The sequence below is a fragment of the Cygnus olor genome, chromosome 5 (genome assembly GCF_009769625.2).
Source record: "Cygnus olor isolate bCygOlo1 chromosome 5, bCygOlo1.pri.v2, whole genome shotgun sequence".
Lineage (NCBI taxonomy): Eukaryota > Metazoa > Chordata > Aves > Anseriformes > Anatidae > Cygnus > Cygnus olor.
Genome location: NC_049173.1, coordinates 2,810,387 through 2,835,322, shown reverse-complemented (window position 1 = coordinate 2,835,322; position 24,936 = coordinate 2,810,387). Strand labels below are relative to the sequence as shown.

Below are 24,936 nucleotides of genomic sequence, written 5' to 3'. Positions count from 1 at the left end.
CTGGACATGGTCCTAGGCAGTGGAGGCTGGAGGGAATTTAATTTCTTGACACTATTCATGCCTGCTCTGTGCTAGGAGATACCATGAAGAATCGGCCCCATCATGCAATATCACCCTTTCCAGTGCTTGGCACCATTTACCTCAGAGGACAAGATGACAATCAGGGATAAGAAAAGAGAATCTCAGTTATGGCAAGGTAGCCGTGCTCGACACATTACCATGAAACCTGCTTTCTTGAAGTTGCCACGTACCGTCTTTCTCTCCACTACCACCAAAGCTAGGAATTAGACTAAAACTGCTATGTTCTTCCTGAGGGTGAATCGTTCTCCTATTTAGCAGAAGTGACATGGTTGCAACTAACGACCTACACAGAATTTAGTCCATGTCAGCATATGGCAAAAATGTGAGCAAAGGCATACCTAAAGAGAACCCGCTTCTCCACAAGTAGAGATGAACACTTCATCAGCTCAGGTTTTTATGAAGTCGGCCTGCCTGTCTGTAGTTTAATCCGTTGAAAACAAAGGCTACACCAATTAAAGTGTGAAGAACAGGAAGAAGGCCCATAGGCTATTTATAAAACCGTCACCCATTGACCAGGTGAGATGCTCAGAGGCTAAATATTTACACAGCCTCCGCACCATATAATAAAGCTGTACAGCACTGCTGTTTCACAACACTGACATTCTTTTCACTGACATTTTGCACTTGAATTTCTGTGCAATGAAATATTTTATAACTTCTAATTGATGAATTAACAGCTCCTATAAAATCAGAAAATAAAATTATACAGAATCCTGCCTTCACGGTTGTTGGTTCACCACATAGTTTAAGCATAGTGAAATTTAATTTCCATATTTTGTCAACAGATTGCATACAGCTTTTAAGGCTGGATTGAGAGATGTGGGCTTATTTCCATACCTGCAAATATGGTAACATCTACAACTTCATTTATGCAACATATGATAAATACTATGAAATCAAATACCTTTCATTTATGTGAAATTGCATTTATTCTAAATCCAGCTCCAGCTCTAAGTTTGGCAGTGCCTGCTGAAGGACGCGAGCAGTAGTTTCTTTCTGTCTTATTCCAGGAAGGTCACTCAGATACAAATATTCAAGGTTCCTACAAATACACACAAAGAAAAGTTAGCAACTACTAGTTAACTGTTGACTCAGAAATTAGACAAAGGATTATTCACTGTAGCTGTTATGAGTATTTTAAAGGCTACTGGTCCTAACAGAAGATTTTTTTTTCCGAAGTGTGTGCTTTAAATTTTTAGTTGATCACAAATTTAGTCTGTCTACACAGCTTAAAGAGAGATCCCAACCCCCCACATCAACAAGATTCCTTTAAATAGTATTTAATAATTTAAGTACCAATTTAATAAGTAATTTTAATTTATTTAGTAATTGGAGTAATATTTCAAAGACCTTAACAATAACTTCCTGTAGGATGAAATCCAGTTCATCCCCACACCCATCTGTAGATGTCTGTAACTCTGCGTAACACTAGAACAGTTCCGAGTTACTCCAAGTCCACACTTCAACAAAGCACATACGATGTGCTTCAGAGCTATAGAGGAGCGCAGCACCCAGCTCATACCTCTTCCCATGCCTGAGCACTAGTAGAAGACCCGGCCTGAGACCTTTAAGGCTATGTTGAGCACAAGATAACTGACAGAAAGCTGTGTACGGTGTAGAAAGTCAATAAAAGTTACAAGATACCCTGAAAATCAACCACAATAGGGGTGTCAGGAGTAGAAGCCATGGTGATCAGCAGTTCCTTATTCTCAAGCAAAACCACCCTTGTGTGCTAACATGAAAGGAAGCAGCGTTTCATTCACTCCATCACCGCTCTTGCCAAGGCTGTGTTGGCAGAGAGCAATTTGTGCAGTAATCAACATTGCCTAAGTTACTTCAGGTGTAAATAGGGAATGCCACGCTCAGCCCTAAAGACAGAAGCACAATTTATAGATTTACATACTGTAGCAGATGTTTCTGGATTTCTCAGCTGCAGGCTTCTGTGCTACATTAACTACCTGATACCAACCCTAAGCAGCTTTTTAATATTTACGTTAATTCACATGTCTTTTCAGAGCTAGCCACAACAATTTGTCTTCAAGCACACTTGAAGAAACACTTCCAGTGGCGGCAGTGCCATCTCTCCCAGGTTGCCATTCAGCTCAATTCCTCAAACCCAGCCATCCCACAGCCCCACACACGTCTGAAACAGCCCGGGAACAGTCAGACTTTAGCCTTTCCAGTCAAAATAATCCCAGAGCTGTGGGGTGATAGAGAAAAGCTCAGCAGTCCACGTACGTCAGCTTGTGAAGTGCAATGATGCCTTTATCTGTGACGTTCCCACAGGAAATTATCTTCAGCTGCAGGAGACTCTTCTGTAGATTCTTAGTCTCACTGAGCCTCTTCAGACACTCGTCTTGTATGTAAATACACTTCTGCAGCTTGATTTCTGAAACATGTTCGAGACCATCTGGAAAGACAAAAAAAAAAAGACAAAAAGTGTTTGCTTCAGAGTACCAGCAACAACTCGTACTGGCTGTTAAACTCTCACTTGCAAGTTTAGTAACTACTTCCACACACAGCAACATGCTTCTATGTGCAGGGAGCGTGGGGGGGACACATAATGCATAATGAATCTCCAAAATCCCTTTATGGGATTTGAAATTACAGAAACCCTAAAGTTTGCACCCTTTTGGTAATATTCTAACAGCTCTGACATGGGCAAGTAACAAAAAACTTCTGCAAGTCTGGGTGATACAGAATGACTGAGTTAGGAATGTAATAATGCATCTAATTCCAATTAAGGGAAAAAAAAAAAAGGACCTGTTCCCCATTCTGGTTTTTGTTACTTAAAGAAACCTGAAACACTTTTTAATCTTTTCATTATTATTACATAAGAAACTGAGTGTTTGCTTCTTTTAAGATCACCATAAACGCCTACAGAACAAGCAGTATTATGACATTGGAAACATCACTTGGTTTATAAGAAAAAGAATATTTTAAATAGTGCCTTTTGCTACCAACTACTTAACTATAAACCCAATGAAACATAAAATCTTTTTTGCACCTCCGTAGTGCTACTGTTACTTCAGGTAAGGGCTGAGGAAGTTCCCTATTTCTTTTTGCTTCACAGCAAACCTGCAGCAAAATCTTAGGAACTGCTAAATCTTTGTAGGGCCAATTTAAGGGAATGAAAACAAACATAAGATTTCTCTAAATCTTACTACAGAATGAGGAAAGAACCCAGTTATTCATATTTTGATGCAACTGAAAAGAACTAAGACCATTCAGCATATTGTTCGCACTGCTGGGTCTACATTACCCAAATAGTCAAATCCTCTGTACATGATGCAAGACTCGGTGGCATTAATTGCTTCTATCTTGTATTTCCCCAAGGGCCCAGTGGGGAGACCGTTGTAGTCCTGCTGCCATTTCTCAGAGCCTTGATAGCGCACCAAGGCACCGCACCGCAGCAGCCACTCTGAAGCTGCCCTGTCTGGTCCAACTGCTTGTATGCGTTCATAGTCCACTCTGCCAAAACAGAAAGAGCATTCACACGTTTCTTATAAGGTAGCAGATTTATTATCTTTGTAGTAATACTGCGTAAGAAATATACAGTTATGGACACAATAAGACAGCAGAAGACTAAGAATATGATTTCCTGGAAGTGCTTTAAATATACTTATTTGGTTCATGTTGGTTCTTAATCAGCCTGGCATTTGTTTTGTTGTTGTCATTTTTGTTGTGTGTGTTTTTGTTTGTTTGTTTTGTTCTGTTTGTTTTTGATTTAATTTATTTTAAATAGCAGTTACTTTTGGTAACAAAAGAATACAAATGCAGCTTGACTTGGCACATGTTAACCATTCTAATTGTTTACTTCCATGTCTGTAAGAAGAGATTAAAAAAAACCACACACACACAAAACAAAACGCTTTTCTCTTTCCAGAATAAGGTTTCACAACAACTGCAAATTTGTCTTGCAAAGATACCTTGATTATATAAGAACACAGAATCATCGAATGGTCTGGACGGGAAGGGACCTTACAGCCCATCTAATTCCAGCCCCCTGCCATGGACAGGGACCCCTCCCACCAGCCCAGGCTGCCCCCAGCCCCATCCAGCCTGGCCTGGATTGTCTTCCTTATGTTTAATCTAAACCTATTCTAGCTTAAAACTATTATCCTGTGTCCTATCACTACCCATATTGCCTGCCATATGTATGTCATTCCTGAAGGCTTTTCCTCAAGAATTACAGGAAATAGTTAAAATCTCCAAATCAAGAAAAGGCTATCTTTCTTAGTCTGGTGAGGAATGCTGAAGACAAGCACAAAACTAGAAGAGGACTCTGGTCTGGCTGAACTTCCCACCCCAGTACAGCCAACAGCTGCACCATGCAAGGCATTTCTGTAGTGCTAGAATACATAAGGCTGTTAGCTACTGCTAAAAGTTATGAAGAGAGAAAGAGCTACACTGAAAAAGCCTTTATCTTTCTGAAAGAGAAAGGCTTTATCTTTCTGAAGGACTTTATCTTTCTGAAAGCAAACATGAAATCCTTGTGCAGCAGAACGTTATTAAATGTTGGTCAGATGCTTTTCTGAATGATTAAATGGGACACAGTAGTAATACTGGCTTAGGTGTCAGTGCAGTTGGGGGCCAAAGGAAGACTGGTGAATGGGGAGAAAGAACCCCACTTGCCAGCCTGCCTCAGCTACCCCAAGGAAGGGGGCGAAGCGCACCCTTCCTCAGGCACCCACTGCTCCATAGCTGGAAATGTGAAGGCACAACCCTGCCAAGCATGAACACGCAACCTGGGGGAAAAGACCACTGATGACAGAAAACGTTCTCTCCCATCTTGGGACTTAGTCCGCCCCTCTTCACATAGTGTGTGGTGGATGTACCAGACCCGCCACGCTCACTGAGCAACCCCATCCGTGCCCCTTACTTGTTGAACACGGCGTTCAGCCACCCCCAGAAGTGTCTGCTCGCGCCCGGAGCCAGCACCTTGCCCAGGCTGCGTGCTGTTGGCACGGCTCTGCCCACCGGCATCACGTCCTTGAAAATAAAAGGGGAAAGGAGAAATGGAGCCGTTACTCGCAGCACCGCTAGGCCCACCCGGCTCCGCCAGCCCCGCGGGGCGGTGTCTCCAGGGGAAGCCCCCCCTCAGCCCCGCCTCGGGGCCTCCCCTCGCACCGGGCTGCCCCCAAGGCCGACCGGCCCGGCCCGGCCCTGCCCCGGCCGCCCCTCACCGCCACCACCTCGCCTCTCGGAGCGGAGGAGGAGGAGGAGGAGAAAGAGAAGGAGGAGTCCGCCCCGGCGCGGTGTACCTCACCGCCCCCAAAATGGCGGCGGCGGCGCTGCTGCGGCCGCGGGCGGGCGGCGGCGGGCCCGGGGCGCTGTGGCGGTCCCAGCGCCGCCAGCGCAGGTGAGGCCGCGGGGAGGGAGCGGGGCGGCCCTGCCGGAGCCCTGCCGCCTCCCCTCGGTCCCAGGGGACCCCCGGCCCTTCTCACACACACGCTGGGACGAGAGGGGGGCGCCCACGGCAGGCGTCTCGCCCGCCCTGAGGGACGCGGCCCCGCCGGGGGCTGCTGGCAGCCGCCGGGCCAGCCCTCACCGCCGCCTCTCCGTGTGTTTTGTAGCACTTTCGACGTGGCCGTGGTCGGTGCGGGCATCGTGGGGCTCGCCTCCGCCCGGGAGCTGGTCCTGAGACACCCCGAGCTCGCCTTCGCCGTGCTGGAGAAGGAGCAGGAGCTAGGTATGGTGGCTGCCTCCCGGAGCCGCGCTGCCGGCTGCGCTCGTGGGTGTCCCGCTGCTGGTCTGTCAGAAATCGTTACTGAAGCACCTTCACCAAAACATCACTAGTTTGTAAGCGTGTGTTTGAAGGGAGGCGCTTTTTTTGGTGGGTGAGCGCCAGTGGGAGAGCGTCTGCCCTTGTCATTGAAGCGAGTGAGGGCTTCCCCTCGGGAAGAGCGTCTTTGCTCCCAGACACCAGTGACTTTACCCCGATGGGATTTCTTCCTCCTCTCGAGGACGTGTCCATCAGGTGTCCATCAGAACTGCCATCAGTCTGCTTCGCTGCTGGAATTGCCAGGCTAGTCAGGAGACCGTGGTCTGTGCTGCCAGCTTCCACAGCCACGTGTGAAAGGTAGCGGTGAGGAAGCACGGAGCAGGTCACAAGCAGCGGGTGGTACCGGGCTCTGCACCACAGCTGGGACTTGGGGGAAAAGGGCAAGGAGGGCAAATGACTGAAGGAAGGAGCAGTGCAGGTATTGCTCTGTTGGTTTTACCTTTTCCTGCTGTTGCAAAGAGGCGAGGATGAGACTGTTTTAGTGCCATACAGAGTGGGAGCAATTTAAAAACGTTTGGGTGTTGCTGGTCTTGGCACTCCCTACGCTTTTCTATTAATTGCTAGCACTGTAAACCACAGTCATTTGCCCCTTTTTTCTCGATATTCCTGTAGATGCTGCACAGGGTGCTCCCAGTTGTGGGGGAGGTCGAAGGTAAAGTAATAATGCTATGATAACTGGAAAGATACTGCTAGTTCCTGGCCCAACATTAGCCATAGTAAAGTGGCACAGCTCCCACTGTTGCCTGCTTACATCAGAGTGGTTACTTCCTATGTTTTTAGGGTTATGGGAAATCTTGAGGCACTCTGCACCTGGGCATCTCTCCTGGCTTTGAAATAATAAAGACTGAGCCCTGTTACTTCATTGTTTGAAAGCAACCTTTGTGAGTCGGTATTTTAGGAGGGAGAATCTCTTACTTCAAATTAAATCACTTTGATAAAACATGTTACAGTAAAATGAAATTATTTCAATAAAAATGCTCTTGATATTTTCACCTCCATTTACTTGGTTACTTTATAACTAATTAAACTGAAATAATTAAATAGCAAACTGATCCAGTTCACAAGTACTTGAAAAGTGTACCAGTCCTGCCAGCATGTCCAAAAAAATGAGGATTACAATGATATTACTTCAGATGAGGCTTTTAAGGATGCATTTTGCTTTAAAAACGGGATTTCTTAAAATTAATTTTAACATGTAGAAAGGTTGGATGGATTTGCATGCAGTTGTAGCTCTTGGAGGAAAAACTCCCCCCACACGTTGATTCAGCACATTTCAATCTGTGATGGTTTGTTGGTTTGTTATTAACTAACTGTTGCTGTGTCAGTGTTTTTTCTAGCTTTTTGGAACCAGGGAGGAATTGTGTGCGCTGTGCAGTTATCTAAGTTGAGCATCTCTTGTTGTAACACTGATTTAGGGCAGAAACTCAAATTGCTCACTTTTCTGACAGCTGAAATAATTAACCACTCTTGGGAACGTGTATTTTAATAGTGTATTTTTCTTTCTGTTTAGCTCATCACCAGAGCGGACATAACAGCGGTGTAATTCACAGTGGAATTTACTACACACCTGGATCTCTGAAAGCTAAGCTGTGTGTGCAGGGTGCAGCTCTCTGCTATGAGTACTGTGACCAGAAGGGAATTCCATATAAACAGTGTGGGAAGGTATAGAAACTGCAGTGTGTTTTTACCTTTGAAACTGTAACTGTAATGTATGTTACACTGTACAGCATGTGCCTGAGTATGGTATTTTCTTCCATGTTGCTTTTCTGCAACTTACTTCCTTCGGGATGAAGGTCCTTCTTGTTTTATTTCCAGCTACTCAAGTTAGTTCCTTATCTGAGCCTAAAGAATAACCCTCCTTATCTGGGGGCTGAGCTGAAATTGCCTAGGTAACGGTGGAAGGAGGGCACCCACGGAAAGCCACTAACTCCAAGGAACACAAAGGCTTTCAGTATGCATATGTTATGCTTCTTGGCATAGCAGGCTCCAAAAAGACTCAAACATGAATACAGCTTTAGGTGTGACCTAGGTACATGCATTTATACCATGTTATATTCAACTAATATAACCTGAAATGCTGGAGACAGAAAAGTGGCTGTACTGATTCAGATCGGAGTTCACCCAACCTGGCTCTGGAATTATCTTCAGAGACCAAGGGAAGAATGCAGACAGGACAAACAAATATGTTAATTGTTAAATCTCCCAGCTTCCAACTGTTTTCAGCTCAGGTTATTCTCTGAGCCTGATCTGTTTTGTCTGCATTAACTCAATGGATTTCTTGTCCAAGTGTTTTTCAATTAAAAGCATTTCCAGAGATGCACAACTCGTTGCATGAAGAACTGCCTCCTCTTGTTTTGAAACTGGCTCCTGCTGGCTTCATCTAATGGCCCCTAGCCCTTTTATTGGAAGATGTGGTGAACAGTTGATTTGTGCTCATACTCTCCAAGCCATGCGTAAATTTATATTTCCTCCTCCCCAAGAGTCATCTCTTGTAGCTGATGAGTCTTAGCCTGCTCAGTCATTCCTCTTAGAGAAGGTGCCTCATGACTCTGGTCATCCCTGTCATCTGAACCATTTCTAGTTTAATGCATCTTTGATACAAGATGAGCACCAGTGTTCAGGGTGTGGTCAGACTCTGGATTTTTGCAGTGAGATAGTAAAGTTCTCTATTATTGTCCAGTATCCTTCTCCTAATTGTTCGCAATACTCAACTTAGGGCGTTTGGACTGTCAGTAGGCATGAAGCTGATGTTTTTGTAGGATCATCTGTCACAACCCCAAGACCTTGGTCCTGATAACTTTGAACTTGGAGCCCATCGCTTTATATATGAGGCTAAGACTTTTTTATGTTCATCATTTCACATTACTCTGCACTGAATTTCATCTGCCATTTTGTCTCGTTCACCTCGGAAGGTCCCTCTGCAGTTTTTCACAATCACCTCTTCTCTGAACCACCTTGAGTCGCTCTAAACCAGCACCTGACTTTCTCTCCTCCCTGGTTTCCCCTTTGCAGGTCACTCATAAATGTCTCAGACAACACACGCCCTTGTCTATCAGACAGGGTCTGTGCAACACTTCTAAGAGAAATGCCACTTCAAGGCCGCCTAGCTCAGTGGCTTTTCCTCAGCCTCATTTGGGAGTTGGGTGCAAATCTTTTCCAGACCTGGGTGTAGAGCTGAGATACCTGGATGTGGCAGTGTTGGTGGGCCCCGCACCAGCGTTGGTTCCGTTTTTTTTCGCTGGACTGTTCATGCTGTGCTCCCTAAGCTGCGGTGCTGGTCACAAGATGGCACTGTGGGTTTGTGCAGCCACACACCTGGAGTTAGAAGCCTGCTCTCGACTCAGAGCACTAAGAGGTGTGGTGCTTGGGAAGGGCTAGCACAGCCCCCACAGCGTTGTTGGTCCTTTGCTGGCACCGAATTTGTGTATTTGTGCATCACCTTCCTCAGCAGTGTTTATTCCAGGGAAGGTGATATTGGGACTTTACAGCTGGTTTTAAATAGAGCAACCCCAGGCTTGGAGAACTTGGTGCCTTGGCAGTGCAAAGGTGCCAGTGTTGCCAGACCTGAGCAGGGCCTGGAAGTAGCGTGGTCTGTGCAGACTTGCTTCTGGTGTCCTTGGCACGGATATCATAGCCTGGATAAATCTCTTGCGATAGTTGTGATCTAACGACGTGCTGAAATGAGCGAGGCTGGTGCAGTTTAGTTGAGATGCCATGTCAGAACACGTCCTTTATTCAAGACAGTTTGAGATTTGTACATGTTGGGTTACGTTCAATTTTATTTTTTGGAAGCATCCCAGTGGCTCTTTGAAATCATGTTCTCTTCTTTCACATTCAGATATGTGGTCCTATAGTACTTCTAGCAAATATTTTCCACAGATAGTCACTTGAGCTATATATTAACATTTGTTTTTAACTCTCCTTAGTATATTGATGCTTTCTCAGTAATGAGTGGTGTTTTTTGACTTTTGTGCCAGTAGTGGCACAAACCATGTTTTTTTTTTTCCCCTTGCATTGTAATTCACTGTTCACACGTTCACTATGGCTTGCTTGTTTGGGCTGGATGCCAGGGCTGAACTGGCTTTGTGTATTTTGCTCACTGGTGTGCCTTGTTATCTCTTTGAAGCTAATCGTAGCCGTTGAACAAGATGAAATTCCAAGACTCAAAGCTCTGTATGAAAGAGGGCTGCAGAACAATGTCCGAGGTCTGAAATTGATTGGATCAAAAGAAATACAAGCAAAGGAACCCTTCTGCAGGGTAAGGAATTTTCTTATATTTAACCATCATGTGAGATATCAAATTTTCAGATGATGTTATTTTTGAATTTAATGTGAACATGTTTCTGCCTTGAGGTAACTTGTATGGCTGACAAGTTCAAAAGAGCCTGAAAATCCAGAAGAAATACAATTGTCAACAAAAAAAAAGAATGTATCCATTCATTTCTGTAACTTCTTAGGGCCAATTCATGTGTATTTGTCCTTACATACAAATCAGACCAGGTTTAACACAACATAAGATGATCCTGCAGAACCTTTCTTGTCCATGCTTACTTTTACCCTGCTTTGCTGCTGCTCGTGTGTTCTCATTCCCTTGTTTATCTGTTCACTGTTCATCAATTCTCTGTGTGCTGAAGTCATAAAGAGCTGCTGCACTAATTGCAAATGATGTGTTGGTTTGTGTCACAAGGACCAGAATTCATGAATCGGAGACCAGGTAACTCACTTCACTTGTAGCCTACAAAAAGAATCAGTCATTTGAGTTAAAGTGAAAAGGGGACTCTATAATCCCTGAACAGGACCGAATCTACAGGCAAACAGATGGAACCTGCAAGCTGTTCAAACTTCATCCTTTTCTCAGCTTTACAAAGAGGTGTTCTCTCTGATGTATATATGTGTTCAGGGAAAAAACAAACAAACAGGTTTCCTGCCAGTAGGAATTCGTGATTTTTAATTTTTTCCCTTCTACTTGCAGGAGCTTGCTTGTATGTTTTTGTGGTCGATAGGCAGATTTTCCTTTGCCAAGGTCAGAACTGCTATATCTGAGTTTATGCTGGGACAGTTCTGCTCCTTCCCACTGAAATCGTTTAACTTATGTTAAACTCTATAATGCAGCAATGAAAATTCCTTCTCATCTGCAAATACAGACTTGGTTCAAGCCAATTTTTATCAAGTTTCTTCCTATACGCTTGGCTGTAATGTAGCACTTCTCAGCTTGTTTATTTTGACAGCAGGAGAAATGTGCGTGGTTTGTGGAATACGAAGTTGTTATTGTTTGGTTTGCCTTTGATTGAGAGGAAAATCTGGATGTAAATTCCCCATACTGTTTCATCTGGCAGCTTGCTCCTGGTGTAGTGCATGACTCATCGCTTCTGAGCGGTTGTAGGCTCAGACAAAAATTTTCTGGAGGGGAATCTTTTTTTTTTTTTCTTTCTTGTAAACACTTTGTATCCATCTGAGCACTTACTTCTGCAAATGACTGGGTTCAGAAGGGGCTTAATACGCTTGCTTTGGTTTCCTGCGCTGAATCCCTTTCTCCTAAGGAAAGGCAACTGCACGTACAGTGCAATGTATTATAAGACCATTCAAGTGGAGAGAAATCTTTTGTGCAGAAGACAATTTTATAAACCATTCTGTTTGTCTCAGGCTTGTGAATGGCCCTTATTGTAGTATCTAGGTGGCTGACGGTCTTCAGTGTATTTATGCTTGAAGCATCTCTGTGAGATAAAGCAATCCTACTATCCCAATGTTATAGCTGGAACTAGGAAAACATTCTGACATCTAGCAGAATAAAAATTAAGTGAGAAATTGAGCCATTTTGGTAGAAAAAGTAGTTAAATATCTCTAAGAAAAATGTAAAAATCTAGCTCTGCACTAAACTTGAACCCTTTGCTTTCTGCTAGGTCAGGCATAGGCTGTTGCCTAACTCAGAAGGGACTTTTCTCTCTGATGTGCGATGCAGTGGGTGTTGAGACCAGGCTAGATCATATCTTTTAGCCTCGTAGAGGGCATTGGTAGTAGCCGTGCATCAGGTGAACTCCCAAGTGACTGTTTGGAGGTGGAACTGCATAGTACATGGTGAAAAACAAATGTGTATTAGTTGAAGTCAGGATTAGGCAACTTGTTTTAACATTAAGCATTCTGTATCAAATAGTTGTTTTTGCTGTATTTTCACAATCAGTTAACTCCCTGTAAGCAGTTTTCACCATATTAGTTGTCAGCAAACACTAACACTGCCACTGGAGCTGCCACATGGAGAGACTAGGAACAAGCAGTCCGGGAAGGGGAGACGGCAGTACTCCCTTCTCGGTGGCAGTGCACATTACTCCAGGGGAAATATGTTCTGTATCAAAGACCAAATTGCACATACAACCTTCACTGTTCTTTCATATCTTAATACTGTTTCAGGGACTGATGGCCCTTGATTCTCCATATACTGGTATTGTGAATTATAAACAAGTGGCTGAATCCTATGCTGAAGACTTCCAGGAAGCAGGTGGAACAATCTTGACTGATTTTGAAGTTACAGGCATGGAGATGGCTAAAGAAAGTTCTTCAGAAAGTGCAGATGGTAAGGCAATTTTTGCCCTTCATTTACTACAGTCCTGCAAAAGATTTTGTTCAAAACATGTTTGCGTTAGGCTCAGAAATGTGATTTCAGTTTTCTGCCTGAAAAGGATGTTTTTATACAAAAGGCAAAATTATGTTAGTGAGAGTATTCAGCAAACTCGCTGTTTTTCCCAGGCAAGTCACCTTTCAGTCAAAACACTTAATACTGGTGGATGAAAATGACAGTAAAATAGATGAAGTAGTTTCTCTCCAGCTAAATTTGATTTTAATAGAATATTGCATGTGTGTGCTAGTGACAGTGCTCTTTATCCAAGTAGGTGGGCTAGATCTGTGGTGGTACACATAGCATATATTATGGAAGGATAAAAAAAAATGACAACTATTAATTTATAAATACAGTTATGTCCAACGATGTCAGTTATGTCCAACAGTAGCTGTTCTGTAGCTTGAAGATCTGCCAGTGGAAGAACCCTTCATTGTGTCAAGTGGCTAATTCTGTCAGTTTTCTGTTATGTCCTCTTAATTCTTAATTTCTTCTCTTGTCTAATTCTATTACAGGACTGAAATACCCAGTCATTGTTAGGAACTCTAAGGTAAGAACTAAACTCAAGATTTAGTTGTTTAATAAGAAGCTATTTCTCCTTTTCTTAAGAATTGCTGTCAAGTCCTAGTGCGTTAGTCAGCCTCTAGAAAGCTTTAAAGGTGCTTTTCTGTAACATGTTCACTGTCATCTAGGACTGCTGTTATAGAACAACTTCAGTCAATTGTTAACAAAGCATACAAGTATGTTCAGATTTTACTGTGTGCTGAGAATAATAATGAAAGTATAACTCTCTGCTGCTTGACATCTTTGACGGTATGTGCTCCTTATCTTCCTTATTTGCACATTCTTACGCTTGTTGTTTCCATGGACTCCTTTTATTACGTATTGATTTAGAGAGAAACATGTATTTTCATGTTTGTGCTTGATCTTTGACATCTATAAAAACGATAAGGAGGCATTTGGAATCGTTTTATTATCAGAAAACCACGAGGTAATGTAGTAAAATGGGTACCTGTACTGGGGTCGCTAAAGCAGGTTTGTTAATGCTGCACAGCAAACGTACTTGTAACCTTTTCACCTTCAGGAGAAAACATCTGCACTTTTTATTGGGGGGGGAGAGAGAGAAGGGGAAAACAAAGACAAAAAAAGCCCCACATGCACAAAGAACACCTTCCATGCCACATCACAAATAGTGTTTCAAGTTAGAGCTGCTGCTTTTTTGATCTATTTCCCCACTTTCATTAAAAAGTAGCTTCCAAAATCTGTTAGATTCCCTCATCAAAAAGTGAATTCTTTATAGAAACATTTTTAGATGGGGGAAAGAAAAGTTTAAAAAAAAAAAAAAAAAAAAAAACCACCACCAGCAAAACCACCCACATAGTATTTGAAAACATAGATTGTGATTTCTTTGAATTCATTTAGGTAGTAAGGTGTTTAGCTATTTAACAGCTCTCCATAACTGTGTGCTATGAGCTTAGGTGTCTGCATAAACTACTGCTTGACCACTCCCAGTGCGGGGGTGAAATCTGTTAATGGCATTATTTAACCAAATATCTTGTGGTTGTTTAGGTACCTCACCTATAATGTGCCCTCTGGCAAGGAAAATGTGGCCAGGGAGCTGCACTAGTGTGGCATCAGTGTTTTGTAGCATGCAGACAGCAATGAGGGAGTGCCAAAGGGAGATAGTTGGTTAGCTGGAGGAGCAGTGTTTGACTCTCATAGTGGGCCTTAGCCCTGTGCAATAAGCATGCTTGTGTAAGGAACTTGAAGGTAGTTAGACAGTTGATGACATTTCTTGATTTCTTTTTTTTTCTTCCTCCCTTCTATTCTTTAAAGATTCCTCCAGCCTCACCTATCCAATGAATTGCACTTTTTATGATAGTTCTACTCCAGGGAATAAAGGAAAATATTATCTGAAATAAGAAATGAGAACTGAAATGAAACAATTAAATGTTTTGAAAATGTGATTGTTTTTATTTCTGTTTTTTACTCATTTTTTCCAAGAATTTTACGTGTTCTTTTAGTAGATATGTTCAATTTTTAACTGTTTGGTTTTGGTTTTGCCTTTTTCCCCCCACCAAGGGTGAGGAAATCTACTGTCGGCACATTGTGACCTGTGCAGGACTCTACTCAGACCGCCTGTCTGAAATCAGCGGCTGCAGCCCTGAGCCTCGTATTGTACCCTTCCGTGGGGATTATTTGGTGCTAAAACCAGAAAAGTGCTATATGGTTAAAGGAAACATTTACCCGGTAGGTACTCTCTTGTGCATGTTTCACAGTGTGTTCTAGGAACTGCTAAAACTACAGAAATAAGGGCAATATCACACTGTTGTTTCTGTTAGACTGAAGGTAGTGAAGCACAACATCTCAGCATAGGTTCAGTTGCTTTCTGACAGGACAGCTTGTTTTTGTTAAGAATTAAGGAACAGGTAAAAGAACAATCAGGGAAAATTATTGCCAGTGGTGTCTTCTGTTCATTCATTTCTAAAGGAATGTATTGGTATTATTATTTTAGGGAAAGAATCAAACATGATAGCCATATACCCACAAAAGCCTGGATTTTTTCCTTATATTATAAAGCAAACCTGTTGGCAGAATTCAGAAGTCAATGAGGGACAACAGTAACTTATCAATTACCTAGGTGCATGGTTTAATTTCCTCTGCTAATGCTGGAGGCTCAGATTGAGATATGTCTCTTAATTTCATCTTTGAATTAACTTTACTTTGACAAAAAAATAGAAGTGGTAGGAAAAGGACAAGCTTTCTCCAATCTAGTGAGAAAAATAGTGTGACAAAGAGGGACAATTCCAAAGAGAAAGTGAAATTACCAGTCAGGAAGAGAGGATTCCTAGGGTAGCATTTAATCAATTCAGCCAGTATATTTAAATAGTGCCTTTTTAATATGAACTTAGGTTTGCCTGCTAAAAGCTGGCACAGGTCACCCCATGGAACTCCAGGTATCGGACATTTGTCTGGCCTCCTGTCACCTGGGAATGATGCAGGATCCTGCCTTGGGATGGGGGGAGGAACTGGCTTCCAGCCTTGTGCCGTGGCTGTGGGAGAACAGTTTGTACCCTTTGAAAGTTTGTTATGGCCAAATGTGGCAATAAGACTAGAAAACTGCTTTATTCGCTTAGTGACTTGTTACCAGAAATGGATGTAGTTTGTGGGGTGGTTGCAATAAGCTTAGAAAAATTTTGAAGTGTATTTCTAACAGGAAAAGCAGTGCTCTGAATACAGGAAAGAAACTTAAGTTGAAGTAATTTTTCAGTCATAACCTATTTTTGATATGTTTTGATAGACCCAGTAAGTGTTTATTTTCAGACTGTAAGATGGTCACCTCTGTAGGCACCTTTTCTAAACAGCTAAAGATCTTGAAACACCAGCACATGGAGAGATGTGCTTATTTTATACTTTTTTTCTGTGTATAGACAGCTTGTTTCTGTCAGCCTTCACACACAATTACACTGTGTTCCATTCACAAACAAAAAAAAAGAAACTGCAGATACTTATTATTCCTATTAATCAGGCTTGCTAACCATGGTTGTTTTGAGTTATACAGGAAAGGTGAGGTTTTCCTTATATTTTCTAACATACTTTATTGTAGTGTAATTACTATTGGTGAATAGTATTTGTGTGTCGTTGGTTTTGTTGTGGGTTGACTTATTAATAGCCTGAGAAATCACGTATACTTCTTCATATGTTGATTGTTTTGCTTTATCTGGGATGCAGTCTGACTTGACCCTGCTCTGTTCTTCAGTATTTTCAATTAGTTACGTGCTATAACTGTACAATTAACAAACAGAGAAACCAGCTCGGGAACCAATTGTATGGTTATTTGTCTTGAATGTTATTGTGGTGAATGGCAATAAAATGGCAAACTAAATTACTTTTTCACTTTTTTTTATTTAAAATGAATTATTTCCATTTATTGGGAGGACAACTCCTTTATTGCGTTTGGGTTTGTTTTATTCACTCTCTCACACAATAAACTGTAAGTACTGTGCTTTCCTTCTCACAAATATTTCCCATGTTTCTTGGAGTAGTTTGTTGGCCTGGGTGGTTGGATAGCTGTTTCATTGATCCGGTTTGTAGCAGCTGAGATTAGCTGTAATAACTTGTATCCTGCTTTAGGTTCCTAATCCTCGGTTCCCGTTCCTGGGATTTCATTTCACACCGAGAATGGATGGCAGCGTTTGGCTTGGTCCTAATGCAGTATTAGCCTTTAAGCGAGAGGGCTACAAATTGTTTGACTTCAGTACTACAGACTTCTTTGATGCCGTACTGTACAGGTAATATCTTGTCTTTTTGCCTGCTCAATATAGTAATTTAAAGGTCAGCTTATTATCCAATGGAAATTCGTTTTTATCAAAAACCCTGTCAAGTTTTTGGTGTGTTAAAAGGCAGTTGTGCTGATACAGGTGGACTTCCCAAAGAGATTCAGCTTTGTGTAATCTAATATTTCAGTTTATGTAAACTGCCAAGGCATTTCTCAGCTGGTCTGAGGATTTGACTGCTTATTGGGAGGTATTGGTGAGCTGTGTTGTTACTAATGGAACTGCTTTGGTACTGGTTCTGATTCAATGGAGTGCAATATTTTAACCAATGTTGACAGTGGGATTAAAATCTCTGCAGAGATTGCTTGGAAGAGAGAATACACAGTGGTCTGGATTGTTGTGTTAAACTTGATCAGGTCATCAATATGAATTTAAAAACATCCAAGCGCAAGGAGATGTGTTGAGAGCCACAAAGACTGGGAAGCTGTCCTACAAAGCATGTTGGAGGAGCTAGGAACCATTGCTAAAAATGCAAGCATAAATGAACAGAGTATCTGTAGAAGTTAAGAGAAATCTTGCTTCTCTATGAGGGGCTGATAGGAACTGAGTGCTCAATTTTAGGAATTAGACTGGAAAAAAGGAGGTGAAAATATTGGGTAGGGTCCAAAGAGAAGCTGCAGAACAGTTCAGGGAACTGCAAAATAGCTTCCTGGCAAGGAGCTCAGCTTAATGCAGTTTACTAAAGGAAAGCGTTGAAAACATCTTGATCATTATCTGTTGATTTTTATATTGGAAAACCAAGCAAGCAAGGCTTGCAAAGACATAACAAGATTCACTAACTGAAAGCTGAGGTTTTTAGGAGTAGATGATCTCTTCAGAACGACTGGAAGAAAGTCTCATGCAGTATGGCTGTCTCCTCTCATGCACGTGGGTTTTCAGCTTCTTGCCTCGACTTGATTGGATCAGTCAAAAATCCTGGACATAGGAAGGACTGGAGTTCGGAGTTATGTTCCACAGAAAGAATGTAAATGAACACTACAGCTCTGTATTGAAGGTTTGATGAAACAGGGAAGGACGAGCATGTATTTCTCAAGAAGAAAGCAATGATTGGATTATTGATGTAGGGAATTGGAAATTTTGCTCTGCAATTGCATTTGCTACCTTCTAAAGACGTTAGTTTGACATGGCTGCATATATCATGGAAGATTCATTCTTACTGCAGTTATTTTTTCTCTACAGTGGGTTATGGAAGCTTGTACTGAGAAACCTGTCGTATGGACTGAGTGAAATGTACAGAGCGTGTTTCCTTAGTGCACAGGTGAAGGAACTTCAGAAGTTCATACCAGAGGTCACTGTCAATGACGTACTCAGGTAAAAAGAAAACTTTTCTTGTTACTAACACCCAACGGCTTGTTTAATCTCTTATTTTTGATTGTAGCAAATGCAGCATGGCTTCCTCCCTTCTTCCACCAAAATACGCTACCAAAGCATAAAATATTTGGATGCTTTCTCCAGGAAGGTGTTTTATATTGTGTAAACTTATGTATAGGCAGGTTTGATGAATAGTTTTGTTACTTTGTTTGCTCTCCATGGGCTGAAATTCACAGATGAGACATGCAAAAAAAAAAAAAATCTTCCAAATGACACATCAAGTAACTTGAACATAGTGTTTGCTTTCTTTGTGAACCAAAATTAATGAAATTCATTAGTGAATGGCTAGTGAATGGGGAAGCCTGAGAGTTGTTACTGATACTACTAGAGGGAGGGATGTAGCATAATAGGTACCCCTGGCTAAATTCCTTGTATTTAGGAGAAGAGAAGACTGCTAATTTCCCTCAGGAAGGGAACATATGGCTTAAGGCATAGACTTTTCATTAAAAGTAGAAAGCTGTAGTGCTAGAAAAGAACTAAAGCTGGCAGAAATTGCAAGAAGTGCTTGCACCTCTGTTTTTTACTTGGAGAAGGACAGTAAGGACAGTGATGTTTTTGTGTGTGCTTGAGAGCACTGTCGTCGGATAGGAGTGAATAATGCCTTAGTTTGATCATGTCAATAAATTGTATTCAGCTTCTTAAGGTGTGGAGGGAGAAACTAATTCAAAGGAGTATTGAAATGACAGGGAACTGAAGAGATTTGTGAAGAAAGCTTGAGGCATTTAAAGTACGTGGAGGTGGGTTTAATTGTCTAAATATTTGCAGGGAGAAAATGCAAAATAAGAGAAAAAAAAAGTTACCGAGTTCAGGCAGTATACCATTGGCACGAAATTCATGTTTGACAAGGCTTGCTATTTCAGAACAAAAGGTTTCCTTTCGAAAAAAAAAGAGGGCTTGCTTGCTTGTTTGGGGAGGAGAGTGACTTCGCAATGAGGAAAAATACAGAAAATCCTCTGCCTGGCTACCTGCCCTTGTTTTACTGTAATGACTCTGAGACAGCTCCCATTCTGCTTCTCAAGTTCGTTACACTGCCCTGTGTTCCCCCAAAAGCCTGACTAGCCTTTGACTCCACAGCCTGATTTCATTGTTTGCTTTTTCCTTGGGAATCTTCATAAGGTTGGGAAAGAGTTGATTTTTCTGCTTTCAGAAAATTGAAGATCTCAACCTTCAGGAATGATGTGGAATGGAGAAGGAGGAATTTTATAACCTATAAGGAAGTGTTTCCTTATAGGAAGAACAAGTAGCTTACAAGGCATAATTTCTTAAATGTCGTAACATTTACCCTGTTACTTCAGAGACTTAAAACTAGACAGTACGGGAGACTGAAATGATCTCCAGAACTTTGTTTGTGGAGGGTGGACTTGCAAATCTGGGCCTTGTGGGAGAGGTGAAAAAGGAGAAACTTGCTGTTCAGGACTGGAGAGGTGAAGTCCCTGTGCTGCAAACTGGTGGTGACTTGAGAACAGTTGGAAGAAGTCTTCTGGGCTTGGTCTGTTCGTGTATTGGCATGTGACTGGCAGGAGGCAAGCTGCTGGGGTGGGTGAGCCTATGGTCTGACCCAATATGAATGTTCTTGTGTTTGTTACAGAACAGCAGAAATCTCCACTTCGGGGGTTATTTTCTAGTAAAATGATACTCTTGGTTCTCTAACTCCAAATGAATAAATGCATTTATGTTTTTTCTCTAGTAACCTGCTGAGGTGGTAACACCCAGTAAGGTGTTAGAGAATGGCAGGACGGGACAAGCAAGCCAGTGTCTGTTGAACGGAAGCAAATTTCCTAGACTGACTCATAATCAATAAAGTGTAGTATCTTTGGTTTTGCCACCAGAGGGTCACAGAGACTCTGAGATGGAAAACTCTACAGAATTAGTCTACAATGAGCTATTATTTCAGATTTCTCCCTATCTGCCTATGAATTATCTTTAAGGAGAATATGGTGTCGTGTTTACTGCAGTGCTTTCACCTCTGGAATAAGACAAGGGAGTCACGAACGTTTGCGTGTCCTTTGTGGTTCTTAATTCTGTACATGAGTGCTAGTGCCCTTTACAGTAATCCTAATCATCTTTTTGCAGCCTTATCATCTTTTCTAAAATCAGCACTGGGAAAATATTAGCACGTATGTTTGTGAAGAAAGCCTGCTTACTGACAGACAGGCAGTTGCTGCATCAGGTTCAGGACTGCAGGTAGTTGTGCCCTGCAAGGATCTGGAACAAGCAGTTAACGTGTGAGCCACTGCCGCCCTGACGTGTCTTCTTCACATGGACACAGTGTTCAGGAGTTGATGCTGCCTTAAGATTTGGATGATCAGATTCAGCTCCCTGCTCTGCCTTGTGACTTTGGACAAACATTGAAAATATGTTTACCTGCAGAAATTTAGCAGAATAATCAGAAAGATGTAATTTATAATGTGATAGTCTGGAATAATGTAGCATAGATGAACTTATTAACACTTATATGTTATATTAACACTTATTAGTGTTAAGTGTGTCTGAGAACCCTTCCTCCTTTTTACCCATAAAGTACAGCAGGAAATTTGTCTATGCACCTGAGGTGTTTTGCTTTTTTTTTTTCCCCTTTTGTACCTGTAAAATGAAAATTACAGCACTTTGAAACTTACATGGGAAAGAATGCTATGGTAGTAAATTCCTTAAAAGACTGTGAGGCACTTGATACCATAGAAATAGCAATGGGAAGTCATCGTTACTTTTTAATCTGATAAATTATTAGGTGCTCCTTGGTTTTCACAAGCGATAAAGATGTTGGCAGTGAAATAATCATCTTGGCTGTTGTGTGGAAACGTATGGTTATGTATTGTGCAAACTTCACAGCCATAAAATGTTTTCATGATGTCACACGTTACTTTTCATGGGAAAAGCCTGGCACTAGAAATGAGGCAATGTGTGCAAGTACCAAAAGCCACAAGACAGCTTGTCAATACTTTTGCCTTTCTGGACAGAAGTAAACATTGGAAAAAATGTGGGTGTTAGGGGCTGTTTATATAATCGTTGTTGGTATTTGATGCTAAATATTGTGTTGACATTCTGAGAGAGTGTGTCAAAGCTTGGGTAAAATCTAACTTCAAAATCCATATAACTTCAGATAAGACTCCTTTTTTGGTCTACACTAAAGCAGACCGATGTCTTGTCTTTTCCTTTGTTTCTGTGGGATGGTTCCCTAATATTACAGAAAGGGATTCAGTTCAAAAGTATATGGTTTTGTACGGTTTGGTTTTGAAATGTATTGCAAATGTTACTAATTCCTGGGTCCTCTACATTTTCTTAAAGGGATTACTAATATTATCATATTTCAATTAAGCTGACTGGATTGTTCCAATGTTATCTTTCTAACACTGAGCTCCTCTGTTTTGCAGGGGTCCCTCTGGAGTGAGAGCTCAAGCGTTGGACAGCGATGGAAATTTGGTAGATGACTTCGTATTTGATGGTGGCACGGGAGATATTGGAAGCAGAATTCTTCATGTCCGAAATGCCCCTTCTCCTGCTGCTACCTCCTCCCTTGCCATTGCAAAAATGATTGCAGATGAAGTGAAGCGAAGATTTGAATTGTGAATATTGACAGGTGCGGTGCTGTTTTCCCCCTCTCGTATGTGTAGCAGCTTGGCTGCGTTGAATGAACTCCGCAGCCTTTAATGACAAAGATGAAACAGGCAATGTGTTGCTTGCAAGATCAACGCCGGTACAGCTGTGCAGTGCAAAACCAGCACTTGAAATGTTTGCCAGCCCACAGCTCGTCAATTTCCTGAGTGAAGGATTTATGGTTCCTGGCAAGACGTGGTATGGTATTGGCATCTGCAAGAGCCAAGCAAACGGACCGTTGACAGGTTCACAGTAAAGGCTCGTCCACCTCAGCAGGAGCAGCCTGCGGAGGGGCTGGTGCCAGGCTCAGGGCGAGGTTCTCCCAGGACCGCAGGGAGCAGTAGGTAATGCAGGAAGAGTCTCTGTGGTTGGGTTGCCCACCTCTGAAAAAAAAACCACCCAGGCATGGGGTGGTTCTCTGTGTGCTTTCTCTCCATCTCTTTAAATTGGTTCAGAGTTGTCAGTCCCCTAACTTGTATTAAAATAATGGAGATAGAAGGATAAGCCCTGCTTAAGGATTCTGCAGATATGGAATTAAAAGCTTTATCAGAGACTGAAAACAATATTCAGAGCCTTTTACATAAACGTAAAGTATTTCAGCAAAAAATAAGCCTAACGAGATTACCAAATCCAAGTCAATTTAGATATGCAATTCAGATACACAGTCTATCTGATCTGTCTCTGTTTTTCTATAGAGCAGAAATTAAAATGTGTATATAAACAGTCATTTTTCATTTAACTTAAACCTGGGAAGTCATCACAGATCAGGAACTACTTTGGCGGTTTGGGTTGGTATTTTTTTTTGTTTGCTTTTACCCTTTGAGTACTGGTAGGGCAAAAGGAGCTTATCTTTGTACAGCATATTGAGCAATCTAGTGGAAATGGTCTTTGTAAAAGCAAATGTGAAGGGAGGGAAGCTACAGAAACCTGTCTTAATTGAGTCATGTTGCATACTGCTTCCCTTGGAGCCCGAGCAGCAGTGAGTCAGGAAGGCTTCCCATTTCCCTCATGCCTGGCAAGAGGAGCGCTTAGAAAGTACTGGTTACTCTTGTGAGCTCTTATTGGTACTTGAAGCTTTATCAAAAGTGCACCTAGAAGAGAATCTGTGTGGAGACTGGAGAAATATAAAGAGATGTTAAACAAGTTCTAAGCTAACAGTATCTTGGTGTGTTCTGCATAATTGCTACAAAAAAGAATTATGTGGCCCGAGGGACAAAGTACTTCAGAGTACTTTTAAAGCAGATGTTCACAGGATGTTGGGTAATACAGATAATTGTGGGTAGTTTGCTACCAGGCGATTTGCCATGCTTTTTTTTTTTCATTTACGTTCTGTACCTCTCTGACATGCATGAGGGATTGTGTTATCGCAGAAGGTCAGGTGTGCTAGCTGATGTTTTTACTGTACAGAGCTGAGCTGCTTTTGAGAGAGCCAAGGCTTAACCTATCTGTTTGGGTTTTGTTGTGTTGTTTTTTTTCCTCTGGTGACATCTACTTTACTGGAAAAGTGACTCCCATATAAGGGCAACCTGGAAATGCAAATAATTAGTCCTTCAAAGAAAAGCTTTGGTCTTTATTTTTAGCCACAATAACACTAGACAAGGATTCAGATGTTCCAAATGCTAAAATGCTGTTCAGTGTACAAGTTATATCTTCACAATGAAACAATCATATCTTCACTCCCCTCCAGAACTGTTGCCTATCAACAGTAAATACTACAAAAAGATTGCAAAAGCAACTTCCTCCCACACGAGGTGTGGCCCTAACATGTATTGACAGAATAAAGAACATTTAAATGTAAAGCAGTCATATACTGTGGTGAATCTTAAGTCAGCACATTTAACTGCACAGCCTGCTGTGCTTTTTACTCTCAGGAGATGATTATTTTGGGGTAGAGCTTAACTGAAGCTTTCAAATTATGCAGCATTCTGCAAAATATTTGTATTTTTAGAGATAAAGCTATAAACCTTTTTTAAAGGAATAACTTCAGTGATTTATGATAATGGAGTTTAATACATACATACATTGTGTGTTGCCCATGAAGTGTGAAAATGTATGAATGTATTTTTTTAAAAGGGTCCAACTCACTGGGATGGCTTAATCACCTTGCCTTTCACTATTGTGATTAAAATAGCGTATTTTTAAAATTGCTGTGAGGTCTGTGTATTTCTCCTGACTTACAGAAAAGTTTCACTGGTATTTGCTAACTCTCATCAGATTTAGATGGCTATATCTCCGCATAATAGGAATTACTTTATTTATTTAGAGGGTAGGGTGCAGAACCTGTCTTCCTAAAGTAAGGGTATCTTATCTGTACTTACACCACTTCACAGCTTTTTCTCATATAGGTATGTGTGGGCAGAACTGGTCCTAAGCCTGACCTGGACCTGTAATGACATGTGCAATGGTAATTCTTGAAATTCCGAATAAATGCATTAAGACAGTTTGGGATAAACTTGCATTTTTTTCCCCTAAAAGTGTTCCTCCATAGGGTCAGTCCTAAACGTTGGAAGAGTGGGGTACAAGTGGTTTTTTTAAGGTGTTGTAAAGAAGTGCTTGAGTGCCCATGCCATGGCTTACTAAGTGGCTGCTTTGGGGAAAATAAGCTCCTTTTTGGCACTTCGTGTTTCCAGAACAGGACCACACCATCCTGAAAAATGGGGTCTGGGGGCTCAGAGCTGGGGACACTGCAGTAGGCAAGGGGGCACCGGAGCAGGGAGGTGCTGTGCTGGGGTGCCTGCTGCCGGCCTGGGGGGCTCGCCACAGCCACACCGAAGCTGTAAGTGGGGTTGCTTTTTGCTCACAGTTTGGAGTTGACGAACCAGCATTTTTCCACAGAAATAACTATTTTGTTGGAAATTTCCCTGGCTGTCCTGATGCAGCGGGAAGGCTGAGAGACCACAGAGCAAAGGGAGCTGTCAGTGAAGCACCCGTCTCCTCTGGGGGAAATCTGCCCTAACAAGGGGTCGCCCTCTCGCTGGCAGAAAGGCAATCTTTATTTTGGTTTAATGAATCCCTTTTGGAATAACTCCCTTTGTAGATAAGCCCTAAAAGGGGGGTGGGGTTACATAAGGTATGAGGGTACATGAGGCACGAGGGGTACATAGGGCGTGAGGGGCACGTAAGACTTCAACTACACTGTCTTCAGAAAGGGCAACCCG

The 24,936-nt window shown here is 42.0% G+C and overlaps 2 protein-coding genes across 10 annotated transcripts; one reads left to right on the top strand and one right to left on the bottom strand.

Annotated features, from left to right (window-relative positions):
* Positions 1-830: 830 nt before the first annotated feature.
* On the bottom strand, positions 831-5,771 carry DMAC2L (distal membrane arm assembly component 2 like). 9 transcript variants are annotated; one of them, XM_040557898.1, is made up of 6 exons: positions 5,633-5,771; positions 4,964-5,073; positions 4,734-4,829; positions 3,344-3,552; positions 2,320-2,491; positions 831-1,123 (listed from the first exon to the last, which is right to left on the bottom strand). In XM_040557898.1, exons 2-6 carry the CDS (start codon positions 5,065-5,067, stop codon positions 1,009-1,011), a joined length of 696 nt encoding a protein of 231 aa, XP_040413832.1. In that variant the 5' UTR covers positions 5,068-5,073; positions 5,633-5,771; the 3' UTR covers positions 831-1,008. The 9 variants fall into 9 exon arrangements, with proteins under 9 accessions (XP_040413832.1, XP_040413830.1, XP_040413837.1 ...); XM_040557896.1 differs by lacking the exon at positions 5,633-5,771 and adding an exon at positions 5,277-5,350; XM_040557903.1 differs by lacking the exon at positions 5,633-5,771 and adding an exon at positions 5,268-5,347.
* On the top strand, positions 5,308-24,219 carry L2HGDH (L-2-hydroxyglutarate dehydrogenase). The gene is made up of 10 exons (XM_040557894.1): positions 5,308-5,443; positions 5,658-5,773; positions 7,377-7,528; positions 9,993-10,124; positions 12,272-12,434; positions 12,992-13,026; positions 14,559-14,726; positions 16,611-16,768; positions 17,993-18,124; positions 21,556-24,219. The coding sequence occupies exons 1-10, from the start codon at positions 5,361-5,363 to the stop codon at positions 21,749-21,751; spliced, it is 1,335 nt and encodes a 444-aa protein (XP_040413828.1). The 5' UTR covers positions 5,308-5,360; the 3' UTR covers positions 21,752-24,219.
* The last annotated feature ends 717 nt before the right edge of the window (positions 24,220-24,936 follow it).

Excerpts from the sequence above, each read along its gene's own strand:
- L2HGDH (XM_040557894.1), top strand. The coding sequence starts at position 5,361 with ATGGCGGCGGCGGCGCTGCTGCGGCCGCGGGCGGGCGGCGGCGGGCCC. Across the intron at positions 10,125-12,271 it reads CAAAGGAACCCTTCTGCAGG|GGACTGATGGCCCTTGATTC; the intron begins GTAAGGAATTTT and ends ATACTGTTTCAG. Across the intron at positions 12,435-12,991 it reads TTCTTCAGAAAGTGCAGATG|GACTGAAATACCCAGTCATT; the intron begins GTAAGGCAATTT and ends ATTCTATTACAG.
- DMAC2L (XM_040557898.1), bottom strand. The coding sequence starts at position 5,067 with ATGCCGGTGGGCAGAGCCGTGCCAACAGCACGCAGCCTGGGCAAGGTG. Across the intron at positions 4,830-4,963 it reads CTGAACGCCGTGTTCAACAA|GTTGCGTGTTCATGCTTGGC; the intron begins GTAAGGGGCACG and ends CTTTTCCCCCAG. Across the intron at positions 3,553-4,733 it reads GCTTCGCCCCCTTCCTTGGG|AGTGGACTATGAACGCATAC; the intron begins GTAGCTGAGGCA and ends CTGTTTTGGCAG.